Source organism: Typopeltis vanoorti, chromosome 7 (genome assembly GCF_054136105.1).
Source record: "Typopeltis vanoorti isolate ZY-2024b chromosome 7, IOZ_Tvanoo_1.0, whole genome shotgun sequence".
In the NCBI taxonomy this organism is placed as follows: domain Eukaryota; kingdom Metazoa; phylum Arthropoda; class Arachnida; order Uropygi; family Thelyphonidae; genus Typopeltis; species Typopeltis vanoorti.
Window position 1 is genome coordinate 92,017,431 of NC_143555.1, and position 14,547 is coordinate 92,031,977.

Here is a 14,547-nt window from a genome sequence, read left to right on the forward strand (position 1 = left end):
GGGAATGGGAAACTGGATAATGAGACTTATTTGTGCCTATGGTCCCACAGAAGGTTCTACTAAGGTAGAAGTGGAGGAATTTTTTGAGGCTTTAGAAAAAGCAACTGACACAATGAAAAAGGAAAAGTTGGTCCTTGTTGGGGATCTAAATAGCAGAGTAGGAAATGATTGTGAGACATACAAAAATATTTTCGGAAAATTTGGAGAAAAGAGCAAAGCTAATAATAATGGCAAATATCTGTTGGATTTCTGCTCAGGACATGGACTGGTTATTACTAACACCATGTTCCAACATAAAAATGTGCACAAATTCACATGGAGAGAAGAGGCAAGGAATAAGAAAAGTCTCATTGACTATGTTATTGTTGATAGTGATGTTTTCTACCTGGTGCAGGACACCAGAGTGTACAGAGGATTTGAAATTGGAAGTGATCACTATTTAGTCTTGTGCAGGATAAAATTGAATTTCATATTGAAAAGAATAACATGTAAGAAAGTTTTAAAGCGAATAAAAGTTGATCAGCTCTCAGATGTGAACTGTAGACTAAAATACAGAAAGATTATTGAAAAGAAAATGAAAGAGTTTGAGAACAGGAATCAAACCTTGGAGATTCAGTGGCAAACTCTGAAGAAAACATTGATTGATTCTGCCAGAGAGGCATGTGATGAGGTTGTGTGCAAGGATAAAAAAATCAGAACTCCCTAGTGGACACAGGAAGTTAAAGAGGCAGTGAAGGAAAAGAAGAAAGCATATCAAAAGTTCCTGGCAAATAAGTCAGCTTTTACTCTTTCAGAATACAGAGACAAATGTAAGAAAGCTAAACACTGTGTAAAACTAGCTAAACAAAAGTCATGGGAGGACTTTGGCAAGAATATAGAAAATAAATATCAAGATGGTGGCAAAATATTCTGGAGGTTGCTGAAGAAGCTTAGGAATGGAGGAAAGAGTGCTGTAAAAGGAGTTAGAGATGATAAAGGTGACATGAAAACAGGAGAAAAAGATATCCTTGAAGTATGGAGTAATTACTTTGAAAAACTGCTAAATGAAACAAGCAGTGATGACAGCACAGTGGTAAAAAACACTGACCAGGCATGCAGTCAGGAATACATATCCATACTTGAAGTAGAAAAAGCCATCAAAGGCTTGAAATGTGGAAAGGCAGCAGGAGTAGATGATATTCGACCAGAAATGCTGAAGTATGGTGGCATAAATGTCTTACAGTGGCTGCACTGCATAGTTCAGAAAGCCTGGACAGAGGGACGAATTCCTGATGATTGGAGTAGAGCTCTCATAGTACTCATATATAAAAAGGGAAATAAAACTGCATGTGAGAATTACAGAAGTATTTCCCTACTGAGTGTTCCTGGCAAGATCTATGCAAGTATACTTGAGAAACAGTTGAGAAGAATTGTGGAAGAAAAGCTTGGTGAAGAACAAGCTGGATTCAGGCCAAATAGAGGCTGTCAGGATCAGATCTTCACTTTACGACAAATAGTCGAGAAAGCATGGGAATATAACAAAGATCTGTATTTAAGTTTTGTCGATTTGGAAAAGGCATATGACAAAGTGCCAAGAGAGAAGCTATTCAATACGCTTCAGTTATATGGTGTCAATGGGGCATTATATCAAGCAATACTTAGTCTTTATTTGAGTTGTAAACAGTTAGAATTGAAGGAAGTACAGGCAGATGGTTTAATGTTAAATCTGGTGTGAGACAAGGATGTATTATCCCCTCTGTTATTCATTATCTATATGGATCACATTATGAAGAAATGTGGTATTAAACCCGATATCAAAATTGGAGATGTTAATGTCAGCTCTTTGCTTTATGCAGATAATGTTATACTTCTAAATAAATCCGCTACAAGTCTGCAAGATTCTCTGACTAAATTGAATAGCTGTCGTAATAGATATGGTATGAAGGTCAGCAATAAAAAGACAAAGACAATGAAAATAGGCAGAATCATTGAAAATGTCAACTGTGTTGTGAATGGAAACCTGTGGAACAAGTAAAACATTTCAGCTACTTAGGCACAATATTTAGTGAAGATGGTAAATTAAATATAGAAATAGACAACAGAATCAGCAAAGCTGGTATGGTGGGAAGTCAATTGAATAAATTCATATGAAATAAGAAAGAAATTAGTCGGAACACTAAATTAGCTGTATACAAGACAGTGTTCAAACCAGTTTTAACTTATGGATCTGAGAGCTCGGTCAGAAGTAAAACACTTGACCAAAGACTAGAGACCGCAGATATGAGAGTCCTGAGAAAGATTATAGGCATGAACAGATGGCATCAATGGCAATATCATATTAAAAATGAGGATATTAGGAAAGAACTTGACATTGTCAGCATCCAGGAATGCGTTAGCAGAGCTAATCTCAGGTGGTATGGTCACTTAAATAGAATGGGAGAGGAAAGATTAGCAAAACAAGTGTTCTCTGCCAGGTTGGCAGGAAAATGACCCAGAGGTAGACCAAGATATAGGTGGATTGATAAGGTACGAAGTGCCTTAGACGATAGAAATATTAGATCTGCTAATGTTGGAGTCTTGACAAGTAACAGACTGATTTGGAGGAAAATTGATAGTAATGATGTAATTTTTTCATGTAGTACTGTCATATCCTGTACACCCCTTGAGGGTACATGGCAGGAATTTGATGATGATGATGATTGTCTAAATCATCATCCGGGTCTTGCTCCTCAAGAACATCTGGCATATTCCGATCATGCTCGTTCTCAAGTAAAGGATGTCCTTTATAAATTGGCACGGCTATTTCATTGGAATGAGCAACTGGCCAAATTGCTGAGTCGAGATTTGGATACACAATTTTTTTCTTATTCTTCTTATTATAACCAGAAGTCTGAGCTAAACAAAAATAGCAATCATCTACGTGATTTTTCGGTTCATGCCAAATCATTGGAATGCCAAAAGCTAATTTTTAGCGTTTTCCCTTGCTCCACTGTCATAAATTTTCTACACATGACTTACACACTTTATTTGGAGCCCATGAATTGTCCTGATATGCAAGTTTTACGTCAAAGTATGCAAAGTACACTTTCTTAAAAAAATCAGTGATATTTGTCCTTTGACTGGGAACAGTAAAGCTGCCACAAATGTAGCAGAAGGAATCTACGCTATTGACACATTTTCGAGTAGTAGACATGATGTATTTTCATCACTACCGACTAACATGCAATTAACAAGACAAAAAAAACCAGAGACTTTATTGAAACGTTATAAGTGCATACTTTCACGATCGATTAACGATTGATGATTTCGATCGTTCTTTGTCCACTATGATGCATATAGCATTCGTTTGTTTTAGGCAGTTGTCATCGCCTACTTTTCATCACCTAAATGTATTAGGTCGGTTATCGGCCTATCTCGCATTCAAAGCACCAGTACGTGCCATTGCAGGTTCTTATGCATTTATTCATTTACTAACAAGCGAGAGCGGTGAGCGCTCCGATTGTGATCTACGCACTGCTTTGAATAATAGGCTATATCTTTGGGAATTTTTCGAATGTCTTGATAAAAAGTTAGGAACAGATTTTTAAAAGTACATACTTTTAGAAAATAATATTAAAAAATCGATTTTTTTTGATCCTCTAAATATTACTGCCTCCTTAAAACTATCAAAAACTTACAAATTAGCAAAAAGAAAATGCCACCGAGGAAAAACCTGACGTGATAGAGAAAAATGGGTTTGATATTTGAAATCAGCGCACCCAAATTAGTAAAAAAAACAAGTGTCAGATCATAATCAGCAGGAAAAAAAAATTTTTTTGTTGGCCAGTGTTATCCTTTAATTTATTTGCTGTGTCAATTTGCTTATACATTTCTTTCTCACTGCCTTCCATTACAACATCCTACTAAATATTTCATCTATTTTCTTCTACCTCACACTGCACTGTCTTAAAATTGCTTCACAAGATTTTGTGGATGTTGTGAGCATGAAGGTGAAAAATGTGGGTGTGTGTGTGTGTGTGTGTGTGTGTGTGTACACGCACGCTGATACTGAGAAAATTGAAAACTGTATGATGGGCATCACTGCATATGGAATGGAACAACCTCCTGCATTGAGTCTACAGATCCATGGCAGATCTTGAAATAATAATTATTATTGTTTTCATTACAGGGCTTGACTTGCTGCACTCCAGTACCATATCATTTTTGGCCAAAGAGCTGTGCATTCCCATTGACAGTTGTGTATCCTTTTGGAATTGATGATGCAAATTTAGGTATTTAGTTTTTATCTTGATATTTAGATTCATAATGATCATTATTCACTCAGGGCCTATCATTGCATGAATAATTGCTAGCAGACTATTTCACCTTTTAACTCATTCATTAAAGAAGCACCTGGCTTCCTTCATGCAGCCTATTCCATATATTGTGTGTGTGCACACACTATCTCTCTCTCATTATCTTCAAAGAAAAAGTCCTCAGTTTTACTAATTGCATCCTTATCAGCATCCAAGTATAACCCCTTGTCTTCCCCACCCCCCCCAGTAGCTTATGTTTTTAATATATTTCTCGTTTTCTAATTATGAACCAAAATTTGTAATTCACGAACTTTCATTCTCTCTTATAGGAAATATTCCAACCTCCTCATTTATCTTAGTCACCTGTCTTTGGATCCTCTCCACCACTTCCTCATATCATAGCCATATTAAGAGGAATAATAACTTTCTTATCCATACTTATTTAATGTTTTTTTTTTTTTTTTTTCAATATCCAAGTGATCCATCTATTATATTGCTTATTTGCGCAATATATTCTCAAAACATGTGCAAGCACACGTGCAGACAGACACACACACACACGCACATACAAACACATTTGCCTGCATCTTCTTGGTATCTATAGTTTCTCTGATTTTTTTACACTTCCTTTCTCTCGCTGAACAATAATTTTTTGAGACACCTAACTCTACATTGCCTTCTTTACATTATCTTCATTAACTATTACTCTTCTAAATTTTGCATCATCACTGTCCCAGATCCAGACAGCTGAATATTATTCTCTTGCAAATCATCTCAGTATCATTAACTTACAAAGTATACAAAGTATGTGGTGTAAAGCTGTGTTACAAACTAGTCAGCTGCCTTCTTAATTCTGCTCCATCATGTACTGCTGTTCTGATATCGCTCTTTTAGCCACTCTCATATCCATGTCACCATCTTCATAATCCACTCTCATGGGTTTCAGTTTACATGATAAATATGCTATTCTGTTAAACGCATTTGGCAAAGTAGTGTACTATTATGGTGTGATGTCCCTGAACTCAGCTGCCACTTTATTATAGAAAGTGAGTGAATTACTAAGGCATGTCATATCCTTCACAAAACTGTGCTGTTCCCCCCCCCCCCATAAGGACATCATATTACTATGTACCCATTCCTGAATTCTGACCTTTATCAGTTTTTCCAGTACTTTAGCCACTACTTCTGAGATCGCTGTCTTAGAACCTTGTTTATATCTTTGCTTCTTTCATCTCCTAGTGTTGTCTTAAATTAAATGGCCTAGTCAGTCACTACCCAGTAGTCTTACACTTTTTCATAATACACAATATATGGTTCTATTATATATGTGCGAGAAAACATGGAAAAGTGCAAAATACTAACCTTCTGTAATCATAATAACATTGAGGTCATCATAGCAAAGATAGCTGGCACAACCATAGTGTCAGTTTACAAACCTCCAAAACAAATTTGGTCTATTCCTGCTCACCAACATCCAGCAGTCTACATAGGAGATTTCATCAGTCAACATTACTCCTGGGACTATAGTAGAAATGATATCAACGGTACTAGACTGATGGAATGGGCTGTGAAAGCCTTGGGTTATCACTGGTTTTTGATGCAAAAGACTCTGGAACTTGTAAATCAGGTAAATGGAAGAACGACTCAAACCCTGATCTCTGCTTTGTCACTTGTAAAACCGAGGATAACCTTTTACCTACTGATAGGAAAGTACTTGAAAACTTTTCAGGATCTCAACATAGACCTGTTATAGTCATTATAGGAACACAAATCCCAAATATACAATCTGTGGAAAGACCAAGATGGAATTTTTGCAAAGCTAACTGGGAACAGTACTCTGAACAAATTGAATCTAACATCCGTTGGATCCATCCTGAAGTCAAAAATGGCAAACGTTTTGTAGGAGTACTGATAGGTGCTGCAAAACAATGTATACCAAGAGGTTCCGGAAACCGTACATCCCATGCTGGTCTCCTGAAACTGAGGAACTATTCAAAAGATACAAAAACGATCCAGATCCTGAAATTGGAAAAAGAATTTTAGAAATGCTTAACGAACAACAATGCCTGGAAAACCACAACTGAAAATTTAGACTTCACCCACTCTAGGTGCAAGGCTTGGATCTTGCTCCGAAAACTCGGAACAGCATCAATTTTTAAGCAGAAAATCAGTGAGATCACTTCTAAAGACATAGCAACTAGAATCCAGCAAACATCCAACAACATAAAGATTAGTGCATCCTATTTAAAGAAATTAGGACCAAATATATCCTTGTTTATAAAAGTGTCAAACAAAATAACCACCTCTCAATGCCATTCACCAAAGACAAACTGATTCAACTAATTAAATCACTGAAAAATAACAAAGCAGCAGGCCTGGATTGTATATACCCTGAGTTCATTAAACATCTTGGAAGTAATGCTCATAAGTGGCTTTTGCAGTTTTTCTGTAAAATTCTAGAAAGCAGGAACATCCCAAATGAATTCCTGAGGAGCAAAGTCATAGCTATTCTAAAACCTGGAAAAGTGTCTACTGATGCAGCAACTATCAACCAATATCTTTACTAAGTATTCCCTATAAACGTTTTGAATGATTACTCTATAATCAAATTTACCCATTGATTAATGCCATAGTGCCAAATGAACAAGCCAGATTCAGAGACTCTTGCAGCTGCTGTGATCAAGTACTTGCCCTTACTATACATATAGAAGCTGGTTTTAAAAAGGCCTCGAAACCTCAATAGCATTCATAGATCTGTTTGCTGCATACGACACAGTTTGGGTGAATGGACTCAAACTGAAATTTGCAACTATAATACAAGACCCAGAGATGATTAACATCCTAAAGCGCATGACATCAAAACGCAAATTCAAGGTACAACTGAATGGTAAAAGTAGTCCCTTTAAAGTACTAAAAAAATGGACTACCACAGGGCTCTGTGCTAATACCACTCCTCTTTAATTTATACATTAGTGACATGCCACAAACCTCCTCCCAAAAGTTCACATATGCAGACGATCTGACATTGGCAACTCAGACTAAACACCTGAAAGAGACCGAGACTGTGCTCAGTTCTGACCTTGAAGTTCTGTACAACTATTATACCAAATGGCGTCTTTGCCCAAATCCCTCTAAAACTGAAGTTTGCACATTTCACTTGAACAATCATCAAGTTGATAAACTGCCGAAGGTCTCATTCAAAGGAGAAACTTTGAAACATAACCCCAACCCAAAATATCTCGGAGTCACCATAGATCACTCTTTAACCTTCAGGAATTATCTGGAAAATGTCTGCCAAAAGCTAAACCTAGGAATAATATCATCAAGAAGCTTGTGTGTTCAGGCTAGGGGGCAGGAGCCAACAATTTAAAATCTACTGCCCATGCCCTAGTGTATTCTGTGCAGAATACTGTGCTCCAGTGTAATATTCGAGTCATCATGTCAGCAAGGTCGATGTGCAACTTAACGCTACCATGAGAATTATCACGGGTTGCATGAAGTCTACACCTGTTGAGTGGCTACTAACATATCACCAGACATAACGAGGAAAGCTGCTGCTAACAGAGAGTGGATAAAATGTATGGGAAATAAAAACTTACCCATCCATGAGGATCTCCAAAATCTACCACCTATTCGCTTAAAGTCCCACAACCCAATCTGGAAAAATCAGCAACGAGATACATATTCTCCAGAAATTGAATGGAAGAATCACCCTCTTACTTCAACAATAAAAAATGGACATGTCATTACAGACCCCACAACAGAGATCCCTGTCTTTGATATGCCCAAACGACAATGGAGTACACTCAACTTCCTGAGGACAGGCCATGCCAGATGTGCTACCATGATGTACAAGTGGGGTTTGCATCAATCCCCAACATGTTACTGTGGAGTTTTAAGGACACATTGATGGACCTGTTCCAAGCTACCCTGGATGCAGTCCAATGGATTAGAGACAATCTGAACTTAAATTTGTGATTTTTAGTATCTAGTTTTAGTATATATGTACATATATATATATGTGTGTGTGTATATATATATATATATATCTCATCTCATCTCATCTTCCTTATACCCTCATTTACCTTGCGGTGTCGAGGGTCCATTGATCATCGGACCTCACTCCGTTTACAGGATAAGGTGGTCAGCCTTATGCCCCAGAGTATCCTATGGCCTGAGGAAGATCCTTCAGCTCCTCACGTCCACGACCGACGAGAATCGAACCTAGGACACTCCTTCCCCAAGCATGGTTGCGAAGCGCATAGCCACTAGGCTAACCGCGCGGTATAAATTATATTAAAAAATGGGTTTATATAAAAAATATAAATTCATTTTTTTTCTGATATTATCTTACTTTTTGCACAAATCCATCCCATACGAAATGTATGTATGTATGTATGTATGATACACTGACATTGTCTCATCTAATCATGTTCTTATTAAGGTGTTGTAATATCCCCAAGCATTTTCAGCTCATCTGCTTGCATTCTCACATCAGTCACTGCATTATCTGCACCTGACAAAGTGATCATTTATTCAGTAACTCCAACTATTTCTTCTGTTTCTTTCATTCGTTAAAGTTATCCTTCCTTTCTTCCTTTTTACAGAAATTAACAAAGCAGGCCTTTGTCCTGCTTGGTTAATTTCTGTTCATCATCTAATTTGCTTTCTTTATTATTATTATTATTACCCAAGACCTCATGGAGTCAAAGACTCATCTAGGAGGTCCTTTTATCACACACACACATCTCATCATACTGTGTCTTAAACACACTCAAACTCCTTGCAGACACCAAGCAAGGCATTCCAATCATTCACAACTCTGCATGAAAAAAACCTGCCCCTCACTCCCCTACTCACACCCTCTTTATACAGTTCCCAGGGATGACCTCTGGTTCTTCCCTGATCTCCCATTATTCTCTGTAGATTGTTAGTTGTTATAAGATCAATGCCCACCATTGATCTTATAACAACTCCTTACCAACTTGTAGGTCTCTATCATATCTCCCCTCTTCCTTCTCTCCACCAGACTCTGCAAATTACATCTTCTCAATCTTTCCTCATACTCAACATTCCAGAGGTCAGAAACTATCTTAGTCAGTCGCGTTTGGACCCTTTCCAACATCTCTTCATCCTTCTGAAAACCCGGTGACCAAATCTGGGCACAATAGTCCATGTGTGGCCTAATCAAAGCCTTATACAATGGAACAAGAATCTCCCTACTTCTACACGTCAGTGTCCTCTGCATCATTCCCAGAAGTCTTTGTGTTGTCTTCAAAATTTTGGCGATGTGTCCCCTAAATTTTAGATCCTTATCCACTATCACTCCCAGATCTCTTATTTCCTCTACCTCCAACAATATATTCTCACCAAGCATAAATTCTGCATCCCATCTTTGTTTTCCAAATTTTAAAACCTTACATTTTGCAACATTGAACTCGCATCCCCATTTGCTTTCCCAATCAGTCAATTTATTCAAGTCTTCTTGCAAGGCCACAGCATCTTCACTACTCTTTATGGTTCGTCCCAACTTTGCATCATCTGCAAACAACTGAATATCTCCATCCAAATCTTTGCCAATATCATTAATATGCAAGTTAAATAGTAATGGCCCTAAAACAGACCCCTGAGGCACTCCACTAGTGACTTTATATTTTCCTGGATATTGCACCCCTATACACAACTTGTTGATACCTATCAGGTAGCCAGTCTCCAATCCAATGCACTAATCTAATATCCAACCCCATCTGCTCTAGTTTGACTGTCAACTTATCATGAGGTACTCTATCAAAAGCTTTTGCGAAATCCAAGTATATTACTGTGTATCCTTCTCCTCTGTCCAAGGAAGCAGTCATTTTATTGTAATAAGTAAGTAGATTACTAAAACATGACCTCCCTTTAGCAAATCCATGCTGTTCATCAAAGATTATACCATTGTTGTCAACCCAACTCTGGATCCTAGTTCTCACAAGCTTCTCCAACAACTTAACCACAACACCTGACACAGAGATAGGTCTATAGTTTGATGCTTGAGTTCAATCGCCTCCTTTATGAAGTGGCACAATATTGTCCTCTTTTCACTCTTAAGGAACTTGACCAATTGACCAAGTGCAAGACTCGTATTAAAAAAATATGTCAAGACAGTTGTCAACTCTCTGGCATTCCATCAGAATACGTGGTGATATATTATCAATTCCCACAGCCTTATTTACATCTAGTTCACTCAACTTCCCAAACACCTCTTACTCACTTACAATCAGTCTCTCCTCCCCATCATCAACTGCTCTCAATCTCTCCATGTAGTCACATTCACAAGATTGAAAGATCTTTATGAACTGCTCATTAAAGTATTTCCACCAACCGTTCTGCAACAGCTGTCTTTATACCATTTCCTGCAATCAATGTCATCCTTCCATAATCATTCTTTCTTTTGCTGGCTACATATCGAAAGAACTCCCTAGGATTCTTTTTGGCTTCATTAGCTAACTGCTGTTCATACCTCTCTTTAACTACTCTCACCAACCAAGTCACCCTCCTTGCCTAGTCTTTGTAGACCTCATGAAATTGGTTACTTCCACTTCTCTTATGCTGCCTCCACAATGCCCTTTTTCTCTGTATCGCATGCTTAATCTCTTTATTCATCCATCTCTCTTCCCTCTGCCATGTTCTTTGTGCTACTTATGAGCTTGTTGACTACATTCCACTTTATATTCCATCCATAATATGCTTTATTTATTTTCATTTATTTATTTATTTTACAGCTCTTGGTTTATGATATTATTCATTCATTTTACTGCCATCTGATTTATCCATCTTAATTTATAATTATGAAGTCTAATACTGCTTTTCTGAAAACATTCTATGACCATTTCATATACACTGCTACCCGCATTCAAAATTCAGAAGAATAACATTCTTCCTTGCAGTTTCTTATGCCATGGCACTACTCCAAGCAGCTTTCTATGTTTGTCATAATCACTGGCTTTATTGTTCCATATATATACCTCCATTCACTTCATAACTGAATATTTCACATAGCTGCCACTTCCCAGGTGAATACTGCATAAGCATTACTAAAAAACACACGTACTAACCACAGTAATGACTATTTAATTTGTAAATATTTCATCCCAAGTATCTTGGGACATCATCAGTACATTAGTTCAAACAATACTACGAATAACATACAGTTAGGGCACATGAGTACAATGGAATTTCAATAAATATATATATATATATCTTCATCATCAAATTCCTGCCATGTACCCTCAAGGGGTGTACAGGATATGACAGTACTACATGAAAAATTTCCATCATTACTAACTTCCTATCTACAATTTTCCTCCAAATCAGTCTGTTACTTGTCAAGATTCCAACATTATCAGATCTTATATTTCTATCGTCTAAGGCACTTTGTACCGTATCAATCCACCTATATCTTGGTCTTCCTCTGGATCGTTTTCCTGCCAACCTGGCAGAGAACACTTGTTTTGCTAATCTTTCCTCTCCCATTCTATTTAAGTGACCATACCACCTGAGATTAGCTCGGCTAACGCATTCCTGGATGCTGACAATGTCAAGTTCTTTCCTAATATCCTCATTTTTAATATGATATTGCCATTGATGCCATCTGTTCACGCCTCTAATCTTTCTCAGGACTCTCATATCTGCGGTCTCTAGTCTTTGGTCAAGTGTTTTACTTCTGATCCAGCTCTCAGATCCATAAGTTAAAACTGGTTTGAACACTGTCTTGTATACAGCTAATTTAGTGTTCTGACTAATTTTATTCTTATTCCATATGAATTTATTCAATTGACTTCCCGCCATACCAGCTTTGCTGATTCTGTTGTCTATTTCTATATTTAATTTACCATCTTCACTAAAAATTGTGCCTAAGTAGCTGAAATGTTTTACTTGTTCCACAGGTTCTCCATTCACAACACAGTTGACATTTTCAATGATTCTGCCTATTTTCATTGTCTTTGTCTTTTTATTGCTGATCTTCATACCATATCTATTACAACAGCTATTCAATTTAGTCAGAGAATCTTGCAGACTTGTAGCGGATTTATTTAGAAGTATAACATCATCCGCATAAAGCAAAGAGCTGACATTAACATCTCCAATTTTGATATCAGGTTTAATACTACTTTCCTTCATAATGTGATCCATATAGATAATGAATAACAGAGGGGATAATGTACATCCTTGTCTCACACCAGATTTAACATTAAACCATCTTCCTGTACTTCCTTCAATTCTAACTGCTGACTTACAACTCAAATAAAAACTAAGTATTGCTTGATATAATGCCCCATTGACACCATATAACTGCAGCGTATTGAATAGCTTCTCTCTTGGCACCTTGTCATATGCCTTTTCCAAATCGACAAAACTTAAATACAGATCTTTGTTATATTCCCATGCTTTCTCGGCTATTTGTCGTAAAGTGAAGATCTGATCTATATAAAGATTATTTTACACAATTTTGTATGACAATTTCCCATACTTTAGGAATGGTAAGAATGCCATTGCGGCTTAAATTTGGTCTATGTAGTAGGGCTTTAGCTCTTTCTTTATATAAACGTTCATATTTATATAAAGATCTGTGTAAAAGTTTCGACTTCTCCCAAGGGATCCTATGGTTTGGATTTCAACTCCATGTTGGGAGAGACCAGATTTCTGCGGTTTGAAAAGACTAACGTGATCTTGATGTTCCGAGATGCGTTTCTGAACAGACCTACCTGTCTGACCAAAGTAAGACAATTTGCAGGAGCATGGAATCTTATAAACCCCAGGTAACGTCAGAGGTGAGAGTTTGTCCTTAGGAGAAGGTAACAAGTTATAGATTGTTTGATAGGTTTGTAAGTAGTGGCAAAATTGTATTTCTTCATAATTTTTGAAAGACGTTCGGAGATGCCTTTGACGTAAGGTATGGAATCCTATGGACTTCTTGTCTGTAAGAAGTCAACCTATCAACCAAATCTATAACTTGTTTTAGATTTGGTTGACCCAAGCAACTTAGATTTGGCAAGCCCTTTATCTATCAAATTTACACATCTGCAAACTGAATGCCATTCTTCCCCTACATAACCTATGCATTCACTTATTTGTAATCATGGTCCTTCCTCTTTGTTCACTCCTATCACTGTGGTAACAGGCTTATAATCTTTATTCTCTCACTTTTTTTTCTTTCTTTTTCCAATAAGTCTTTCCTATCTTTCTCATTCATACTTGCCAAAATCATTAACTCTTTCCCTCTTTGCATTCTAAAAGTGTCTCTAACATCTTTAATCTTTACGCCAGAAAAACAGTTTTGAGATGCTTATCGTGTATTTATCTTTTGCCACTTCTTTTTTGTTATCTCCCACTCTTCAAGGACATAAATGTTTTGTGAATACCTTTAGGCGATACATGAATTTCATCACTTGTGTGAGACCACATCCATCCTGTTTTTTGGTGGCCTAAAGTTACCTGAAAAGTTTTGTTTAGTTTTTTGGGCAGAGTTTCTGGATTATCTAACACTTAGTCTATCATAATACTAATATTAATGTACATTTACATTTTTATGAGTTGGTATTCACATGAAAAAAAAAAATGCCGTTCATCACTCTGCTATCTCACTTTTGACATGACCCCCATACCCTTCTGGTACTCTCTTATGGAAAATACTTTTTGGTACACTTATCATTTTCAGTTTTCACCTGTGCTAGAGAAAAGGTGTCACATATTAAGCTCTCAAAACAATGTCTTGTCTACCATTACCATCTCATAGTTCAGAGCTATTAGGTGCCCTATGTTTGTTTACCAAATAATCAAAACACCAATCTTAATTTCCATAAATATTATCATTACATTATGTCCGTTATACCTTGTCTTGAATTTGGTAACGTCATTATACTTACCACTCTTCATGCAAGAAATCTGCCTCTCACTTTCTTTATTTTCATATCTTTCTAGTTTTCTGGAATGACCTCATCCCAAAAAAATTATGTAAAGATGTGGAATGTAAGGGCTTTTGATTCAAAATAACATTAACCAGTTTAATGTAGAGTTGGCAAGGTTTTCCATATGAAAAACATTCCATAACAGTCTTCCTCTCACCTACGTAACTCATATGAAATGCTTTTTTCTCCTGACTTTATAACTGATATTCCATACTTATATATTACTTTGATCACTTTTCCTCCTGACACTCCAATATTTCACTTTTCCAAAATCCAAGTAACTGAATCTGTATGCAATAATCCAGATGTGATGTGATCAAGACCAT

General features: G+C 36.9%; 1 protein-coding gene across 1 annotated transcript in view; it reads left to right on the forward strand.

Moving 5' to 3' along the window:
- Ufsp2 (UFM1 specific peptidase 2) overlaps nucleotides 1–14,547 on the forward strand; it is a 245,905-nt gene that overhangs the window by 115,076 nt on the left and 116,282 nt on the right. The window contains exon 7 of the mRNA XM_090396020.1: nucleotides 4,148–4,250. Within this exon, the coding sequence (XP_090252146.1) occupies nucleotides 4,148–4,250 (103 nt within the window). The remainder of the gene's footprint in view (nucleotides 1–4,147; nucleotides 4,251–14,547) is intronic.